The 19968-nt window shown below is 40.8% G+C and overlaps 1 protein-coding gene across 1 annotated transcript in view; it reads right to left on the bottom strand.

The window, feature by feature from the left end:
• Nucleotides 1–19968, bottom strand: part of LOC136863946 (cytosolic 10-formyltetrahydrofolate dehydrogenase) — a 234936-nt gene that overhangs the window by 133872 nt on the left and 81096 nt on the right. Inside the window, exons 6-8 of the mRNA XM_067140396.2 lie at nt 14228–14452; nt 6801–7012; nt 5801–6083 (exon numbers count right to left, since the gene is read on the bottom strand). Coding sequence (XP_066996497.2) covers nt 5801–6083; nt 6801–7012; nt 14228–14452 — 720 coding nt within the window. The remainder of the gene's footprint in view (nt 1–5800; nt 6084–6800; nt 7013–14227; nt 14453–19968) is intronic.

Raw genomic sequence — 19968 nt, 5'->3', positions numbered from 1 at the left:
ATTCAGACATTCCCCTCGAATAAAGCTGCGGAGCTAGCAAGAAAGGATGAATTTATGTGGCCATTACCTTATAGATGTTCTGCTGGCCAAAGAAAGAGGCGGCCCCGCCTCCTGCCTTAACACACACACGCACGCACGCACACACGCACGCACAGAAAGACGATGATCAATTGACAAGGAAACGTGAAAAGCCGCAGTTTATATACCCTCAGGGAAGGTTTGAGATCATTCAAGACTAATCAGGACACACCCTCTTAATTTTTATTGTCAGATTCAAAGTGAATAAGAAATCAAAATCAAAATCTCTTTATTTGCAAATGAGGTGTCTACCTCGGTGGCAAATGGTACACTAAAATAGATTATTGTCAAGCACTAAATATTAAATTAACAAGAGAAGAAAATTTTTCCTATAATACAGTATTATACAATTTACACTAACAATGTTTTCTATTAAACACACAGCTCATCCTTAATAAATTTATATTGTTTACAAAATTCTAATTATAATATCTCCTGGACTACTTGCAAATATAGTCAACTGATATACAGTATGTGGAATTGCTTCAAATGATACTATAAAACTGGTATAACATTAATATTTACATTGCATTTATTTATTTACTATTTTTTTTACCCGTTCTGGATCCTAAGTAGCATAACGACCTGCTGCGTCTTAACCAGAGCCCCTTTTGCCACCACTTTTCAGAGTTCCTGAAGGGCCTTCACAGCTACCGTAGCGGTCCCAGGGCCCTCGAAGTCCCCACTGTACTTCACCCCTACAGGCAGTCCCCTACTTTGGCTGTCCAAACTCCTTAGACCAGGGGATGGAATTAATTTATTCACACACATTTTTTTATTTACAATAACCTGTACTGGTCGAATGCCCTCTATCACTTCATTTATTTTCTCTGTTGCTGTTTATTCTCTTCTTGAATATCTGTACAGATTTTGGAAAAGGATCAAACACTACCCCTGGTAAACTGTTCCACTCCTTCACACCCTTCCCAATGAATGAAAATTTACCCCAATCGCTACTGCTAAAATTCCTTCTAATTTTATATTTGTGGTCAGTCCTGCCGATATAATTATTTTCCAACTGAAGCCTCTCACGGATATCTCCCCATGCTTCTTCTCCTGTATACGCTCTATATAATCCTGTAAGTCTAGTTTTCTCCCTTCTCTTACTTAAAGTTTCCCACCCAAGTTCCTTTAACATTTCTGATACACTACTCTTTCTCCTGAAATCCCCTGTTACAAATCTTGCTGCTTTCCTCTGCACACTATCTATTTCTTTTATTAGGTATTCTTGGTGAGGATCCCAAACACTGTTTGCATATTCCAATAATGGACGAACCATACTCAAGTAACTTTTTTCTTTTAATTCTTTGTTGCATCCTTTAAGTAGCCTCATTATGACATGTAATGATCTGTATGCTTTCCCAACAATGTCATCAATATGACCCTTCCAGTGCAAATTACTTTCAAATCTCACACCTAAGTATTTGCACTTGCCATCTTTTGGGATAACTACCTCATCCAAAGTATATTCAAATTCAGTTTTAAAGCTCCTGTTTGTAAAAGTTGTAACAGTTGATTTGCCTCCATTAACCTTCATATTATTTTCTTCAACCCATTGTTGGATACTTTCAAGGTCCCTTTGTAATTCTGAACAATCCTCAATGTTGTTTATTTCTCTATAAACAATTATGTCATCTGCATACAATCTTATTTTTGATGTTATATTGTTCCCTAAATCATTTGCGTATATTAAGAAAAGTAACGGACCGATTATACTACCCTGTGCAATTCCCTTCCAAACTTTCTCTTCCTGAGATACATTATTTCCTACTTTGACTTTCTGAACCCTTGAATTTAGAAATGCTTTTATCCAACGTGTAACCCTTACGTCCAATCCTATTCCCTCCAATTTCTTTAATAATATTCCATGTTCCACTCTATCAAAGGCTTTGGAAAGATCTATGGCTATGCAATCTAACTGACCTCCTGAATCCAACTGATCTGATATGTCCTGCTGAAATCCCACCAGTTGTGCCTCACAAGAAAATTTCTTTCTAAATCCATACTGGCTCCTCATGAACCAATTTTTATCATCACATATCCCTCTGATGTACTTCGATATTAAACTCTCCAGAATTTTACAAACTATACTGGTCAGGCTGATTGGTCTGTAGTTCTCTGGTTTCCTTTTATCACCCTTTCCTTTATAAATTGGTATTATTATAGATTCCTTCCATTCCTTTGGTATTACACTATTATTTATGACATAGTCAAAGAGAAATTTTAAATAAGGCACTATGTACCACCCCATTGTCTTTAATACCTCCCCAGTAATTTGATCACTTCCTGCAGCTTTTCCTTGCTGAAGCAGTTGGATTTCTTTGAAAATATCTTCGTTTGTGAATGAGAAGCTTCTTGTTTCCCTCTGTCTCTCTCCCTCTCTACCTTCTGTTTCGGTTTCCAACTCTTGACAATCATCTACTGAATCTCTAAATTCCCTACTAAATAGGTTTGCTTTCTCAGTATCTGTTAAATAGTGTTCACCCCCTTCTCCCACCATCGTAGGAATTTGGACTCCTTTTCCTTTTTGATTCCTGATATATGAATACAGCTTTTTCCATTTCCCTTTGTGGTCATTACCCTCTTGAAGTATGCCATTCATATAATTCTCTTTTGCTTCCTTTTTCACTCTATTCAGTTCCCTCATTAGCTGTTTTCTAGTTTCTCTACTCTCCCTACCCTCTTTGATTTTTCTGTTTACTATTCTACATTTTCTTTTTAATTTTCTTATTTCCCTTGTATAATAAACAGGGTCTGAGGTCGTTTTACCCTTCTTAACAGGTACAAATCTCTTCTCTCCTTCCCAAATAATTCCTTTAAATTTAGCCCAAAGTGTATCCACGTTACTCCCTTCACTTATCCAACAACTGAATTGTGATTTAAGGTAAGTCCCAAATTCATCAACTTTAGTTTTTCTGTACAATTTCTTGTCTTGTGTAACCCTCTTATTAAGCCTTTTTGGTACGAGTCCTACATCCATTATTACAGCCTTATGGTCTCCTATTCCTTCAATTACCTCAGTTTTATCAACAATTTCCCATGGTTTAACCAAGAATACATCTAGTAAGTTATTGAGACGAGTCGGTTCTTGTACTACTTGTGTAAATCCTCCCTCCCAAATTAACTTATTTGCCAGTTTCTGTTCATGGGCTTCACTTGCAGCTCCTTTCCATTCAACTTCAGGCAAATTTAGATCTCCCCCAATTATTACCATATCATTATTATTGTTTTTATGAGTATAATCTATTATTTTTTCAAAGATTTCCATGTCTCTTTCCTCTCTTCCAGGCCTGTATGTTCCTATAATTCCCACCTCCTTCATATTATCACAAACTAATTTTATCCCTAATATTTCATCCCTTTCATCGGTAAACCATTCATGTGAACAGTAAGTTTCCTTCACCAGAATAAACACCCCCCCTCCCTTTTTCTCCCCTCGGTCTCTACGATAGACTGTGTACCCTTCTGGAAATACTTCTCTATTACCCACCCCTTCTTTCAACCACGATTCCACTCCTATCACCACATCAGTCTCATAAGATTCCATCAATGTACCGAATTTTAATTGTTTATTTACTACACTTTGACAGTTTACCAAGAGCAATCTCAGACCCCCTTCCTCCCTAAAACTTGACTGTTGCAATTGGGTAACTTGAAATTCCTTGCTATCCTGAGTTTCTTTTTCTAGTTGACCGAGCCAGCTTGAAGTACAGCTGGCTCTTTCTACTAGTTTTCCTGGTCAGTATTATAACTCAAGGGAGTTGCCTGTTTTACAGTACATATCTTAAGATTAATAAAATCTAGAACAATATTTGCTATCTTTCGTTTACCTGAATTGTTTAGATGGAGGCCATGTTTTGTATAACAGTATCTCTCAAAACTGCTGCATTCAATAACCTGAGTATTCCGAAAATGTTTACAAATTTTAACAATATTTGTATTGACCTTGTCCACTTCAATGTTCACACACGAGTCTCTACTCAAATCATGCCTGTGGGGCACGTTCACTACAAAAACGTTAGTGTGGGTCAGCTTCCCTAGAGTATGTTTAAGTTGTGATCTTACATTCTTGGCGTCGTCGCGAGCTACGTCGTTCGTCCCACCGATGATAAGCACTGCATCGCCGCTCCCGAAGTTCCTAGTTGCTGCTTCTACGTTTTCCACAACACTGCTGATAGAAGCTCCCAGATATATTTCTCCGGTTGCTGCTATATTCTCGTCGTTAATCACTCCCGCAATTCCCCTTCCTTGGCTATCACCAAACACAGCTACCTTCGCTGATTTAGACCTAACTGGGTCTTGAATCTGAATTCTAGGCCTAAATTTTAAACTCGGCACGGCAACGGATCGCGATGATTTGGTTTCACGCGCGCGATCACTTTCTTCCAGGATTAAATTATTTAGGGCAGAAAACCTATTTCTAATGTTTATTTCCGGAAATTCAGTTGTAGATTTCTTCTTAGCCGGCCATCCACGAACTACTTGACACCACGTGCTCGAGTTTGTTACTTGTACCGGTATATCACTCGAAGAATGGTCAGTCCCAAATTCTAGCGATCGCAGTCTTTCTTTTAATTCTTGATTTTCAACTTTAAGAGTCTCATTGTCCTTTTTTAGAATGTTTATAATTTCCAATGCACTTTTATATTCCTCATCGACTGTTTTCGGTGCTTCGTCAACGCCGTCCCCAACAACAACATTCCGAACACACTGCTCACAAATCCAGTCAACATTTTCATTAGTTTTTACGTCTCTAGGGCAATTTCCGCACTTATAATGCCACCATCGATCACATGAATCACACAACATTCCATTTTTCACTAATTTTCGACATTTTCCGCACTTTTCGTCACATTTTACGGTTAATTTACTCGGAGAATAAAACACTACGTCGTCATTACCGGGCGCCATTTTGAAGAAAAAAGAAGAAATGCGGGAATGGTTGAAAATTAATTACAAAAATTCGTGATTGGCTAGATTCAAAACCGGCGGAAAGAAAAGGAAATATTGCCAACCCAAAAATAAATGAACATAGATTCAATTATGGAAAACCTAGGAATATGAAACTTCTTTAAGTTATAAGTTCTTCCACGATGAACCAGAGTGCATGACCATAGTTTTTTGGTAGTGACATCTGTGGAAAATATGTCTAAACTTCTTGATATATAGCAAACAAAACCAGGAGAAATTCAGTCAGTTTAGGAAACTTCACAATAACAAAATTACTCAATATTTTAGTAGTGTCATCTTCTGATTAAAGTTCCAACTTGTTGTGTTATCAGTTTCACCTTTTGATCAACAGAGGAGTTTATTAGGGCGGTTATTTTGAATGAGCGGTGTTGAGGTGTACCTCCCGGTACAATAATAATAATCCACAGCCTGTTTCCAGTCATTCAGCCGGGTCAGGAATGGAATGAATGAAGCCCCCATCTAGCGGCGCGGATAGGAATTGTGCCGGCTGCCGAAGCCTGTCGCACTCCTCTGGGGCAATGATTACTGAATGACAGATGAAATGAAATGAAATGATATTGGAGAGTGTTGCTGGAATGAAATATGACCTGTCCTGCCTCCGCTTTGTCCAGCATAAATCTCACATGTAGTGACCGGGATTTGAACCACAGAACCCAGCGGTGAGAGGCCGGTGCACTGCCACCTGAGCCATTGAGGGTCCATATTTTAAAATATTTGTGTATATTTAAAAATAATCAGAAGGGAAACTCACCTGGCATATCAAAGATTCATTACTTGGATCTATAGAGTCAAGGGTTTTTCCTGAATCAGAATTCACAAATTCCCCATTAATGAAGAGTTGATGAGGAAACTGGATTGTCATGTTGTTAACATTCATAGTGATTGCACTGTGCTTTAATTCCTTCTTTGCTCCTCCTCCTCCTCCTCTAGCTTTCATTACAACAACATCAGCAAAGGCTTGAAACTGTGTGGCCATATATAAGTCTTCACCAGTTATAACAATATTTAATTTTTCTTTCACTTCTTCAGTCAGTCTGTAAAGTAATAGTAAACATCATTGATTTAGAATGAAGGACTGCAATAATAAAACTAGACAAAAATTAATGAAAGGAAGATCCAGTGAAATGTTTCATAATATTCAGAATATAACAGCAACATCATGATACCAATCATCAATTTGCAATTAGGGCTGTCGCCCAGCTGGAAGATTCCCAATCATTTGTTCACCTAGCCTTTTCTTCATTGTTTTAAAAAACTTGGAAATTTATCGAACATTTCCTATAATAAATTATTCTAGTCCCTTACTCCTCGTCCTATAAATGAATATTCTCCCCAATTTGTCCTTTTTAATTCAAACTTTATTTTCATGTTATGATCTTCCTTACTTTTAAAAGCTCTCCTCAAACTTATTCGCCTACTAATGTCATTCCATCCATCTCTGACAGCATGGAAAAATCTTCTACAAAAAGTAATTAACAATTATTTATTTTTACAACTTGCTTTGCTTTCCACCGACACAGACAGGTCTTATGGCAACGATGGGACAGGAAAGGCCTAGGAGTGGGAAGGAATCTGCCATGGCCTTTATTAAGTTACAGCCCCAGCATTTGCCTGGTGTGAAAATGGGAAACCATGGAAAACCATCTTCAGGGCTGCTGACAGTGAGGCTCGAACACACTATTTAACAATTAAGGAGAAGACCAAATATATCAAGGGAATGTTAAACAATAAGTTGAAAGTATATAACATACCTAACAACATCCATAGATCCTGCACCAGATGCAAAAAAGTCAGTGTTTCCATCAATATCTACATTCAAGATGCTCTTCCAGATTGACGATAAATTTTCAACAAGATCTTTCTCAGCATCACTCAGAATGACTGTTTCTCGTGATTCATCAGCTTGGCCATATTTTGATGCATGGATCATTTTACCTCCAACGGATAGCAGTTTAATATTGATCTATAAACAAGATGAACACTGCATTGAAATGTATAAAAAATATTGTCAAACACAAACAAAAGACAGGCAATAAATCAAGCTAAATACGAGTAAGGTCAAAATAAAGAATAATAATGCTATTGGCTTTATGTCCCACTAACTACTTTTATAGTTTTCGGAGATGCTGAGGTGTCGGAATTTTGCCCGCACAAGTTTTTTTTTAAGTGCCAGTAAATCTGCCGAGCCTGTGGGGGTTTTCATACCTGTTCTCCTATCAGGCGCATCCCAGGTGGTGGATAGAAGGGCTCGCCGGACTTGTCTGGAGGGTCTGAGGGAAATAAAATACCTCTTGCGGACCAAAAACAGGTATTACCAGAAAACGTCTTGAGGCATTATGATTGTTACTAGCCCAAGCCAAGGCCTGGAAGTGGGAAGCCTCGCACACACATGCTAGAGTGTCATCTATGGTTCCTCCACATGTGTGATATGGTGGTTCAGGTGAAGTGGTGCTGGTGATTAATGTGAAGGCTCACTGCGGGGTGCTGGAACCAACACATCACTTTGCTCTACGTAGCCTGGACGAGCCGCGGGTTGGGAAATGGGCAAACCCAACCTAGAGGGAAACTCATGGCTGTGAACTCAGTCATGGGAATGCCAAGTGGAAATCACGTGAGTAGGCCTACTGAAGGGGGAACAAACCTGGCTAGATTCGGGCCAGGGGTGGACCACTGGATAGAAGACTGAGGGGCGTGGTTTCTGCTACGGAGAGCCTGAGTTGCGGGAGGACAATGTCTGACTGTATACCTCATCATGGATGGTGAGAACAACGCTCAGGACCCTAGAAGGGGCAAAAACCCTATGATTGATTGAAATATGGATGCTCAAGGAGAACCATTTTCAAAAACTCTGACATCAAGGGAAGCCATGGAAGCTCCAGCAGAGCGGATCCGGGAGCAAGCCCTAGATGAAAAAATTGAGGCAGAAGTCCCAGTAGGACAGGCTGTCGACAACACAAAACAAGTGATGGCAACAGAAGCTTCAGTAGAGCAGACTGCTACCACAAGCAAATCAGGAACGTCCGTAGAGACAGAACTGAATAGATTTCTGCATCAAAAATCAACAGATTACATATTGACAGACACCTCGCAACAACGCATACTATAAGGAAAGGAAGAGAGCAAGGAAGGCAGCCAAAATAGCAGCTAGAACTTGGACGGAGAAGAAGCCAAGGAACAGGGATCGGCAAGAGGCTATCCCTCTGACAACGTCCAAAAGGCTAAGGTCGGAGGATAGTATGCCATCAAGTTCGGCTACAAAACTGTCTGCCAAGAACATAAAAAAGAAACAGTCAGGTCCTTTTTGGAAAGACTTACTTCAGTCAAGGTAGCTATAATACCTAAAACCTTTCCAGATGGGAAACTGAAGGAGGAAGACATGAAAGAGCTCTCATCTGTTCTGATAGCGCAGATGAACCCGCTGTCGGACGGGTGTCTTTCATGCTTCCTCGAGTCTCCAAGGCTGGAAAGTGGAGCAATGGTACTGATCTGTGCAAATCCAGAAACCAAAAGTTGGCTGCTACACACAGTAGCCAATTGCAAACCTTGGAAAGGGGAGAATTTGGAGGTGGCAGAAGCTAAGAAGGTACTGAATACTACAAAGGTCATCACCAAGTTTCCACCTCCATTTGACAAGATGAAGGTTAAAGATATTCTTGTCAGAGTACATCAGCATGACACCAAACTTCTGACGAAAGAGTGGAGAGTGCTGAATGCGACAACTACCGATGACACAGGCAGGACAAATGTTTTGGCCCTTAATGAAAGAGATTTTGAAGAGCTCAAGAAGAGAGGCCTTAAGGCCAAGCTTGGACTTCGGCAGATCAAATTAAAAGTAATTAAGGGAAAAACAAAACCTAGCGTTGGCAAGGATGGTGCTGAAAGACCTTCAGGCCAACCTTCAACATAAAAAAGTAGCTGTTGCCAATTTCGTCACGAAGTTGTCTGTAGCGACAAGTAGCAGCGCGCCTAGTAAGGTCATTGACTGCAGAGAGCAAGAACATGTTTGTTTATTCAGACTAGTGCAATAATATTTCGTTCATGGTTAAATTTGGCAACCAGTTGAACTGAAGAATTTGACGGTAACCCGGCAGCATGGTAGCAGCTCGCCCCGTAAGGTCATTGACAGCAAGGAGGACATACTGTTTGGTTCAGACCAGTGTTACATCACTTTAATTTGTGGATAAATTTAGATGAAACTGAAGAATTGGATGGACGGGATTAAGAGGAGGAAATTCCGATTCACATGAGGTCTCAGAATTATAGCAGACTTAAGGAAAGAAGAGAAAAAATAAAATTTTCAAGAGGAAAGCAGAAAATATTTTAATGTAGTGACTAACTTAATAGGTGTTATTTATTTACTTTTACGAATTGGAAACTATTTTATTTTAAAGTGTTTTACTAAATGGCAAAGTAAATGTAAATTTAGACACGAAACATTTTATTCTTTTTAGATGTAAATACGGATGTGAAATTAGCATATAGTGATTAATTTAATAGATTTTATTATTTATGATTTGAAAATTTCTAGTTTAAAGTCTGTAACAAGTGACATAGTAAGTAAGTGAAAGGTGAAACACAGAGAAATATTGTAACAATTTCAAGATTTATATATAATTGTTCTATTTGTACCAATGTACCAAGTCCAAAGATTAACTGATGTTTTGGCACCGCTGAAAAAGAGAGGAGTTGGCTCTTGAAACATGTACGATAATTAAGTATAATAAAATATGTAAAGTATTGACAAGGTGGAAAAGTGTTCTATAGAGATCTGGACACTACTCCTTTGTCGGAAATCACCCAATCTATTTCAAACTACAACAAACTGCACTGCTTTCCTTTGGATCTTTTCCATACTCTAATTGGGTCTTACCAGAAACTTATGTGCCTTTTCCTTTACATCTTTACTACAACCCCTAAATACTCTTATACCTATGTGAAGAGATCTGTAACATTTCTTAACAACCTCGTTAATATGATTATCAGTGAAGATCATTTCTAAATTAGGTCTCTCTTCCGTGAAAACTGTATACTTTCTTTAACGGTACAGAGGGATTTCTATAACATAGGAACTTCTTTCCATGCTTCATAATACTCCAAGAAAGTTCGGGAAACAACACTTCTATAAAAATTGTAGAGTTGTGTCTTCCTTGCATGCGGTCCATATTTACCAAACATAGGATTTGACTTCCATCCACATCTGCTTTTTCACACTGCCCAGCAATGCTACACACTATTTCTCACTTCTACCTACAACTTTAGCAGTCCTTTCCACAGCTTTTGGTAATGGAATGTTGAGGCCTTTTCTCTTTTCCTTCTTACAGAATTTTATAACATTGTATACGTGATCAGTTGTGCAGAAGGGACCTAAAGTAGAATTTTTCAATTTTGAGATATTTATGGTTCTAAAATTGGCATAAGATACTGAGCATATTTTAAAAATATTGATGCTTCTAGGTGCAATACTTCAGAAGATATTAATTATTGACTCTTGCTATTAAGAAAACTGTATTTTGAGAAAAACGCAATTACAGCTATCACTTATTTTCTTACCAATCATACAAAATTTTCATGACATTGAGTGGTGAAGAATCAAACTGCTTTGTAACTTAGTTTGTTAAGAAGACCCATAGATAGAACAAGATGTCAAAACATAGAAATGCACTTTTTACCCCACAGACATTTGTTCAGTTCTGCCGTAAAATTTACATTGCCGACTTTGGGCCCCTTTCGTGCAAATGATCACATATGATCTTTCTACACTTAAGAACAAATCACCTCGCATGATATTTTTGGAGGCGTTTCCATTCTATAGAAAAATGATTAAGAAGGAGGTGTAGGTTGGAAAGAAATAGAGTTAGAAATGGCTGTGGAAATAAGGAGAAATTGAAGGAACTTACTAGGATTTAATCTAGCAAAGAAGACAGCTAAGGATAACATGATTGCAAGCATAATTGGCGGCCATACAAATTTTAGTGAAAAATGGAAGAGTATGTATAGGCACTTTAAGGCAGAAACAGGTTTCAAGAAGGATATTCCAGGAGTAATTAATGAACAAGGGGAGTGTGTATGCGAGGATCTTCAAAAGGCATAAGTATTCAGTCAGCAGTATGTAAAGATTGTTGGTTACAAGGATAATGTCCAGATAGAGGAGGTGACTAATACTAAAGAAGTATTAAATTTCACCTACGACAAGAATGACATTTACAGTAAGACACAAAAGTTGAAAACAAGAAAAGCATCTGGAATTGATAAAGTTTCGGGGGATATACTAAAGACAATGGCTTGGGATATAGTACCATATCTGAAGTACTTATTTGATTATTGTGTGCATGAAGGAGCTATACCAAATGAATGGAGAGTTGCTATAGTAGCCCCTGTGTATAAAGGAAAGGGTGATAGACAGGAAGCTGAAATGAAATGAAATGACGTATGGCTTTTAGTGCCAGGAGTGTCCGAGAACATGTTTGGCTCGCCAGGTGCAGGTCTTTTGATTTGACTCCCTTAGGCGACCTGCGCGTCATAATAAGGATGAAATGATGATGAAGACAACACATACACCCAGTCCCCGTGCCAGAGAAATTAACCAATGATGGTTAAAATTCCCGACCCTGCCGGGAATCGAACCCGGGACCCCTGTGACCAAAGGCCAGCACGCTAACCATTTAGCCATGGAGCCGGACATAAAGCTGAAAATTACAGGCCAGTCAGTTTGACATGCATTGCATGTAAGCTTTGGGATGGCATTCTTTCTGATTATATAAGACATGTTTGCGAAATTAATAACTGGTTTGATAGAAGGCAGTTTGGGTTTAGGAAAGGTTATTCCACTGAAGCTCAACTTGTAGGATTCCAGCAAGATATAGCAGATATCCTGGATTCAGGAGGTCAAATGGACTGTATCACAATTGACCTATCTAAGGCATTTGATAGGGTAGATCATGGGAGACTACTGGCAAAAGTGAGTGCAATTGGACTTGACAAAAGAGTGACTGAATGGGTGGCTATGTTTCTAGAAAACAGAACTCAGAGAATTAGAGTAGGCGAAGGTTTATCTGTCCCTGTAATAATTAAGAGGGGAATTCCTCAAGGCAGTATTATTGGACCTTTATGTTTTCTTATATATATCAATGGTATGTATAAAGAAGTGGAATCAGAGATAAGGCTTTTTGCAGATGATGTTATTCTGTACGGAGTAATAAATAAGTTAGAAGATTGCGAGCAACTGCAAAATGACCTTGATAATATTGTGAGATGGACAGTAGGCAATGGTATGATGATAAACTGGATTGAAAGTCAGGTTGTGAGTTTCACAAATAGGAAAAGTCCTCTCAGTTTTAATTATTGCATTGATGGGGTGAAAGTTCAGTTTGGGGATCATTGTAAATACCTAGGTCTTAATGTAAGGAAAGATCTTCATTGGGGTAATCACATAAATATGATTGTAAATAAAGGGTACAGATCTCTGCACATGGTTATGAGGGTATTTAGGGGTTGTATTAAGGATGTAAAGAAGAGGGCATATAAGTCTCTGGTAAGACCCCAACTAGAGTATGGCTCTAGTGTATGAGACCCTCACCAGGATTGACTCAAGAACTGGAAAAAAAATCCAAAGAAAAGCAGCTCGATTCGTTCTGGGTGATTTCCGACAAAAGAGTAACGTTACAAAAATGTTGCAAAATTTGGGCTGGGAAGACTTGGGAGAAAGGAGATGAGCTGCTCGATTAAGTGGTATGTTACAAGTAACTATTCTCATTTTGGTTCCGTATTGAAGTTGACGTATGTCTCAAATATTATTACAATATTGTATTGTATTGAACAGGTGGACTTATAATATTGTAATAATATTTGAGACATAAGTGGTATGTTCCGAGCTGTCAGTGGAGTGATGGTGTGGGAGGACATCAGTAGACGAATAAGTTTGAGTGGTGTCTTTAAAAGTAGGAAAGATCACAATATGAAGATAAAGTTGGAATTCAAAAGGACAAATTGGGGCAAATATTCGTTTATAGGAAGGGGAGTTAGGGATTGGAATAACTTACCAAGGGAGATGTTCAATAAATTTCCAATTTGTTTGCAATCATTTAAGAAAATGCTAGGAAAACAACAGATAGGGAATCTGCCACCTGGGCGACTGCCCTAAATGCAGATCAGTAGTGATTGATTGATTGAATAAGGAAAACAGAAGTAATATAGGAAACAAGTGATCTCTGGTGGCTTTTCAGAACGACAATACCATTCTTAAGTCCATTCACTACTGTTGTGACTGTACCGCTCGCGCTGAGCTAACAGACTGTGTCACTCTATTTATAGCAAGTAGTTCAACTCACTGCCAACAGAAATATTTTGTCAGATCCCTAATAGTAACTAATACCATAACAATTATAAAAGGGAAAGAACAGCAAGCGTACCGCTGGGAATACTTACCATTCTGCTGACAGGACCCGAGTCTACTCGTGTTTCACTGGCTGAACATTGCTGACAGGTCCCGAGTTAACTCATGTTCACAAGACTTGTACATTCGGTGACATCAGATGGAACTGCTGAAACTAGCTAGCGGTCTTGATTTATAGAATCTCATTGTTGAGGTTTTGTTTATTCCATGCTTCCTTTACTTTTTGTTCTTCTTTTCTTATGCTCAATTTCTTAGTTTTCCGACCTAATGTTTACATCTTTCCAAGAGCCATGTGGTGGGTAAGATGGCACTTCCCAGACTGACTGCATGTTTAGATCAGGACGAAATATTTAACGAACTCCATGCGGATAATTATTCAGAATGCCCAAGTAATGTTGAAGAACGTGAGTTCGTTATTGAAAGCTCTTCTGATGAAAGTGTGAGTAGTGGTGGCGATGATATAAACCCATCAAAACAACGTGAAATCTATATAAGTTGCCATACACCCCATCACCGGGGTCACTGCTACACAACTTATCGCACAAGAAAAAATTGTTATTAGGACTCCTTCAGAAGGTTTCCAGTAAATGTTATCACAATCAGTACAAGGTTAGTGAATCCAGGTTCATTTGATTCAATGCGTGCGCTTTCGCATTAAGTTCCTCAGGAAATAGGCGGGCACAGGGGATGGTCAGTGTGAGGAGCATCCGGTCAGCAATGTCTTAAATGAAGTCTAACACATAAAATTCCAGGCAGTATCACGAGATTTGTAAGAAAGTTACTTACCCAACCACCATCATTTCCACATCCAAGTAAACCTTCAGAATGTATAAGACCTTTGTTAGCCATGCCAGGTATATCAACGTGCTTCCCTTCAGGTATCTCTTTTTCCCAAATGCTGGATCCAAACAACTTCACTTCTTGACCATCCATAACAGTCCATGCACCAGGTGAACTATCCAGACCACGAATAAAATTGTGAATATTTTGAGTGGGCTGATGCCAATCAATCTAGAGCAGAAAAATTCAACACAAATATAACAAAATTTACAGAAGAAATACTACAATTTAAAATAACACCTTTCATATAATTTTAGTTAACATGCTAAAAATGCTATTAGTTCCTTCATGGTTATAAATCTACTCCCTATAATACCACACCCACACATAGTATGTGTTACTGGCAAGTGCACAGGTAATTCCTGAAGGTATGATTTTCTAATGAAGATGCAACACTCATTCAATCAAGGTCATATCAGTACGACAGTGACTACTTCGTGAGATTTTTAATTCTTAGAATACAAATAATTGTATATTGAAATTCTATGTAATTACAAAGCATATTATGGCTCAATGCATATTTTATACTGAAAAGCGAGTATTCATTTATGATACATTTGCGTTAATGCAATTGGTTCTGGTTAATAAACTTTGGGCTATGGAAAAAGTTCAGGCTATGAAATCAGGAAGACAGCAAAGGGTTCTCACAAAATCAAAATAAATGTATTTACATGATATTTACAACTGCATGTAATTTTCTCATTCAAAATACTTCTTCAGCGAGATGCTTTTGTACTACAGTGCAAAGAGCAAGATGAGTGTAAAAACAAAAATAATTCTGTGATTCAACAACTAGAACTGAGAGATCATCTTAGGCTGATGTTTCATGAGTAGATTCAGTGACACTATCACTAGGAGAGTTGGGGATCAAGCATCAACAGGAAATTTATGTTCTTAGACTTACGATTGTGATACTACAGTATGTCCATGGCCCACAAAGAAACTTCATATTTCAAATGAAAGTTAAGTTCCAGATTCATTCTGCTACTAGCAATGGCAAAAAGCAGATGCCATTTCAGTAAAACAATTGTTCTATTGTTGAGATCAAATATACTACTTAATGTACACTGCCAGATAAAAAAATTTAAGCACCCAGAAGGGGAGGAGGAAGTAAAATGAAACTTCACGTGTGGAGAGGGTATGTGATGTTATTTCAATGATTACAAAATCATATAAAATGTATAAAGAACTTGGCATTATGAGCCCACTTATCAGTACGACATTGGGGGAAAAAACACACACACACACACACACACACACACACACACACCCACCCACCCCACCCCCGGCCTGGATGAGTGCACTCATTTGGTTGGGAAGGGTGTCATAAAGCCATTGTATCCTCTCCTGAGGCAAGCTGGCCCACAACTGTTGTAAGTGGTCCTTGATATCCTGGATACTGGCATTGGGACGAAGTTGATGTCTGAGCTGGTCCGACACATGGTCTATTGAGGACAGATCTGGGGATCTTAATGGCCATGGGAGTACCTCCATATCACGCAGACAGTTCATAGAGAAACGTGTTGTGTGTGGACGAGCATTGTCCTGTTGAAAAATAACACCACGATACTGTCGCACGTGAGGATGTCCATGACATACTGTTGTGCCGTCAGAGTTCCCTCAATTACTAAAAGCTGTGATCAGAAGTTATAACTGATCGCTCCCCACACCATGATACCAGGGATAACACCGCTGTGCCTCTCCAAAACATTGGAAGATTGGGACCTCTCCCCAGGTTGCTGCCATACTTGCAGACGAGGGTCATCCAGGGTAATGCAGAATAGTGATTCATCTCTGAACACAATGTGACAGCATTCATCAGCAGTCTATGCTTCCCGGTAACAGCAGATTCCAAACGCTGCTGTTTGTGTTGTGGTGTAAATGGGTAGCCTACCCATTGAGCGGTAATCCCCTAGTCCGGCTGGTACTAGTCTCCGACCAATGGTGTGGAATGACACAGAATGTTGCAGGGAGTCCATTACTTGTTCTTGGATGGCAGGTGCAGATGTGAAAGGGTTACGATGTGCTTGGTGCACAATACAGTGATTATCCCTTGTGGTGGTCAGACATGGTCAACCAGAAGCTTGACAACAAGTGTGCCTGTCCTCGCATTCCCTTGCAGTCCAAAATCGAGCCACTGTCACATCCAAATTCCACACAAACCTGGACATTACATGATTCGACCAGCTGGCCATGTTGTTCATGCCCCTTATATACCCTATCACGCCTGGTAACAACACTAACGCACTCTGGTGGCCGTTCTACATGTCACAGAGAATTGCAACTCTAATTATTTACATAACCACAATTGGTGTGTATGTGTACGAAGTTTTATTGATATCCGACCATTTCTTCAGGATGCTTCAATATTTTTTCAGGCGGTGTATTAATAAGGGTGTCCCTTTGGATGGTTGAAATGAACAATCCTTGAATCCTCGTATTCTTCTACAGTGGGGGCAGGTTTTCCCGGCTGGAAGAGGTCCATTAGATAGATAGATAAGAAATGGGTGAGCCCTGTTTTCGCAGAGCTCCACACGTAGGTCTATGAAGACCCTTTGTGCCCCTTGAACGGGTTTGCCTAGTCCAGCCCTAGTGCTCCTATAAAGGATACCAGTGTCCGGATTTTGGCATTCCTGATGCCCTCCAGGCTCACAAGAGGTCCATTATTTTGTTTGGATGTTTTACCATCCATCCATCCATCCATCCATCCATCCATCCATCCATCCATCCATCCATCCATCCATCCATCCATCCATCCATCCATCCATCCATCCATCCATCCATCCATCCATCCATCCATCCATCCATCCATCCATCCATCCATCCATCCATCCATCCATCCATCCATCCATCCATCCATCCATCCATCCATCCATCCATCCATCCATCCATCCATCCATCCATCCATCCATCCATCCATCCATCCATCCATCCATCCATCCATCCATCCATCCATCCATCCATCCATCCATCCATCCATCCATCCATCCATCCATCCATCCATCCATCCATCCATCCATCCATCCATCCATCCATCCATCCATCCATCCATCCATCCATCCATCCATCCATCCATCCATCCATCCATCCATCCATCCATCCATCCATCCATCCATCCATCCATCCATCCATCCATCCATCCATCCATCCATCCATCCATCCATCCATCCATCCATCCATCCATCCATCCATCCATCCATCCATCCATCCATCCATCCATCCATCCATCCATCCATCCATCCATCCATCCATCCATCCATCCATCCATCCATCCATCCATCCATCCATCCATCCATCCATCCATCCATCCATCCATCCATCCATCCATCCATCCATCCATCCATCCATCCATCCATCCATCCATCCATCCATCCATCCATCCATCCATCCATCCATCCATCCATCCATCCATCCATCCATCCATCCATCCATCCATCCATCCATCCATCCATCCATCCATCCATCCATCCATCCATCCATCCATCCATCCATCCATCCATCCATCCATCCATCCATCCATCCATCCATCCATCCATCCATCCATCCATCCATCCATCCATCCATCCATCCATCCATCCATCCATCCATCCATCCATCCATCCATCCATCCATCCATCCATCCATCCATCCATCCATCCATCCATCCATCCATCCATCCATCCATCCATCCATCCATCCATCCATCCATCCATCCATCCATCCATCCATCCATCCATCCATCCATCCATCCATCCATCCATCCATCCATCCATCCATCCATCCATCCATCCATCCATCCATCCATCCATCCATCCATCCATCCATCCATCCATCCATCCATCCATCCATCCATCCATCCATCCATCCATCCATCCATCCATCCATCCATCCATCCATCCATCCATCCATCCATCCATCCATCCATCCATCCATCCATCCATCCATCCATCCATCCATCCATCCATCCATCCATCCATCCATCCATCCATCCATCCATCCATCCATCCATCCATCCATCCATCCATCCATCCATCCATCCATCCATCCATCCATCCATCCATCCATCCATCCATCCATCCATCCATCCATCCATCCATCCATCCATCCATCCATCCATCCATCCATCCATCCATCCATCCATCCATCCATCCATCCATCCATCCATCCATCCATCCATCCATCCATCCATCCATCCATCCATCCATCCATCCATCCATCCATCCATCCATCCATCCATCCATCCATCCATCCATCCATCCATCCATCCATCCATCCATCCATCCATCCATCCATCCATCCATCCATCCATCCATCCATCCATCCATCCATCCATCCATCCATCCATCCATCCATCCATCCATCCATCCATCCATCCATCCATCCATCCATCCATCCATCCATCCATCCATCCATCCATCCATCCATCCATCCATCCATCCATCCATCCATCCATCCATCCATCCATCCATCCATCCATCCATCCATCCATCCATCCATCCATCCATCCATCCATCCATCCATCCATCCATCCATCCATCCATCCATCCATCCATCCATCCATCCATCCATCCATCCATCCATCCATCCATCCATCCATCCATCCATCCATCCATCCATCCATCCATCCATCCATCCATCCATCCATCCATCCATCCATCCATCCATCCATCCATCCATCCATCCATCCATCCATCCATCCATCCATCCATCCATCCATCCATCCATCCATCCATCCATCCATCCATCCATCCATCCATCCATCCATCCATCCATCCATCCATCCATCCATCCATCCATCCATCCATCCATCCATCCATCCATCCATCCATCCATCCATCCATCCATCCATCCATCCATCCATCCATCCATCCATCCATCCATCCATCCATCCATCCATCCATCCATCCATCCATCCATCCATCCATCCATCCATCCATCCATCCATCCATCCATCCATCCATCCATCCATCCATCCATCCATCCATCCATCCATCCATCCATCCATCCATCCATCCATCCATCCATCCATCCATCCATCCATCCATCCATCCATCCATCCATCCATCCATCCATCCATCCATCCATCCATCCATCCATCCATCCATCCATCCATCCATCCATCCATCCATCCATCCATCCATCCATCCATCCATCCATCCATCCATCCATCCATCCATCCATCCATCCATCCATCCATCCATCCATCCATCCATCCATCCATCCATCCATCCATCCATCCATCCATCCATCCATCCATCCATCCATCCATCCATCCATCCATCCATCCATCCATCCATCCATCCATCCATCCATCCATCCATCCATCCATCCATCCATCCATCCATCCATCCATCCATCCATCCATCCATCCATCCATCCATCCATCCATCCATCCATCCATCCATCCATCCATCCATCCATCCATCCATCCATCCATCCATCCATCCATCCATCCATCCATCCATCCATCCATCCATCCATCCATCCATCCATCCATCCATCCATCCATCCATCCATCCATCCATCCATCCATCCATCCATCCATCCATCCATCCATCCATCCATCCATCCATCCATCCATCCATCCATCCATCCATCCATCCATCCATCCATCCATCCATCCATCCATCCATCCATCCATCCATCCATCCATCCATCCATCCATCCATCCATCCATCCATCCATCCATCCATCCATCCATCCATCCA

The sequence above is a fragment of the Anabrus simplex genome, chromosome 2 (genome assembly GCF_040414725.1).
Source record: "Anabrus simplex isolate iqAnaSimp1 chromosome 2, ASM4041472v1, whole genome shotgun sequence".
NCBI lineage: Eukaryota > Metazoa > Arthropoda > Insecta > Orthoptera > Tettigoniidae > Anabrus > Anabrus simplex.
The sequence above is the reverse complement of the archived record's forward strand: the minus strand, read 5'-3'. Positions and strand labels throughout refer to the sequence as shown.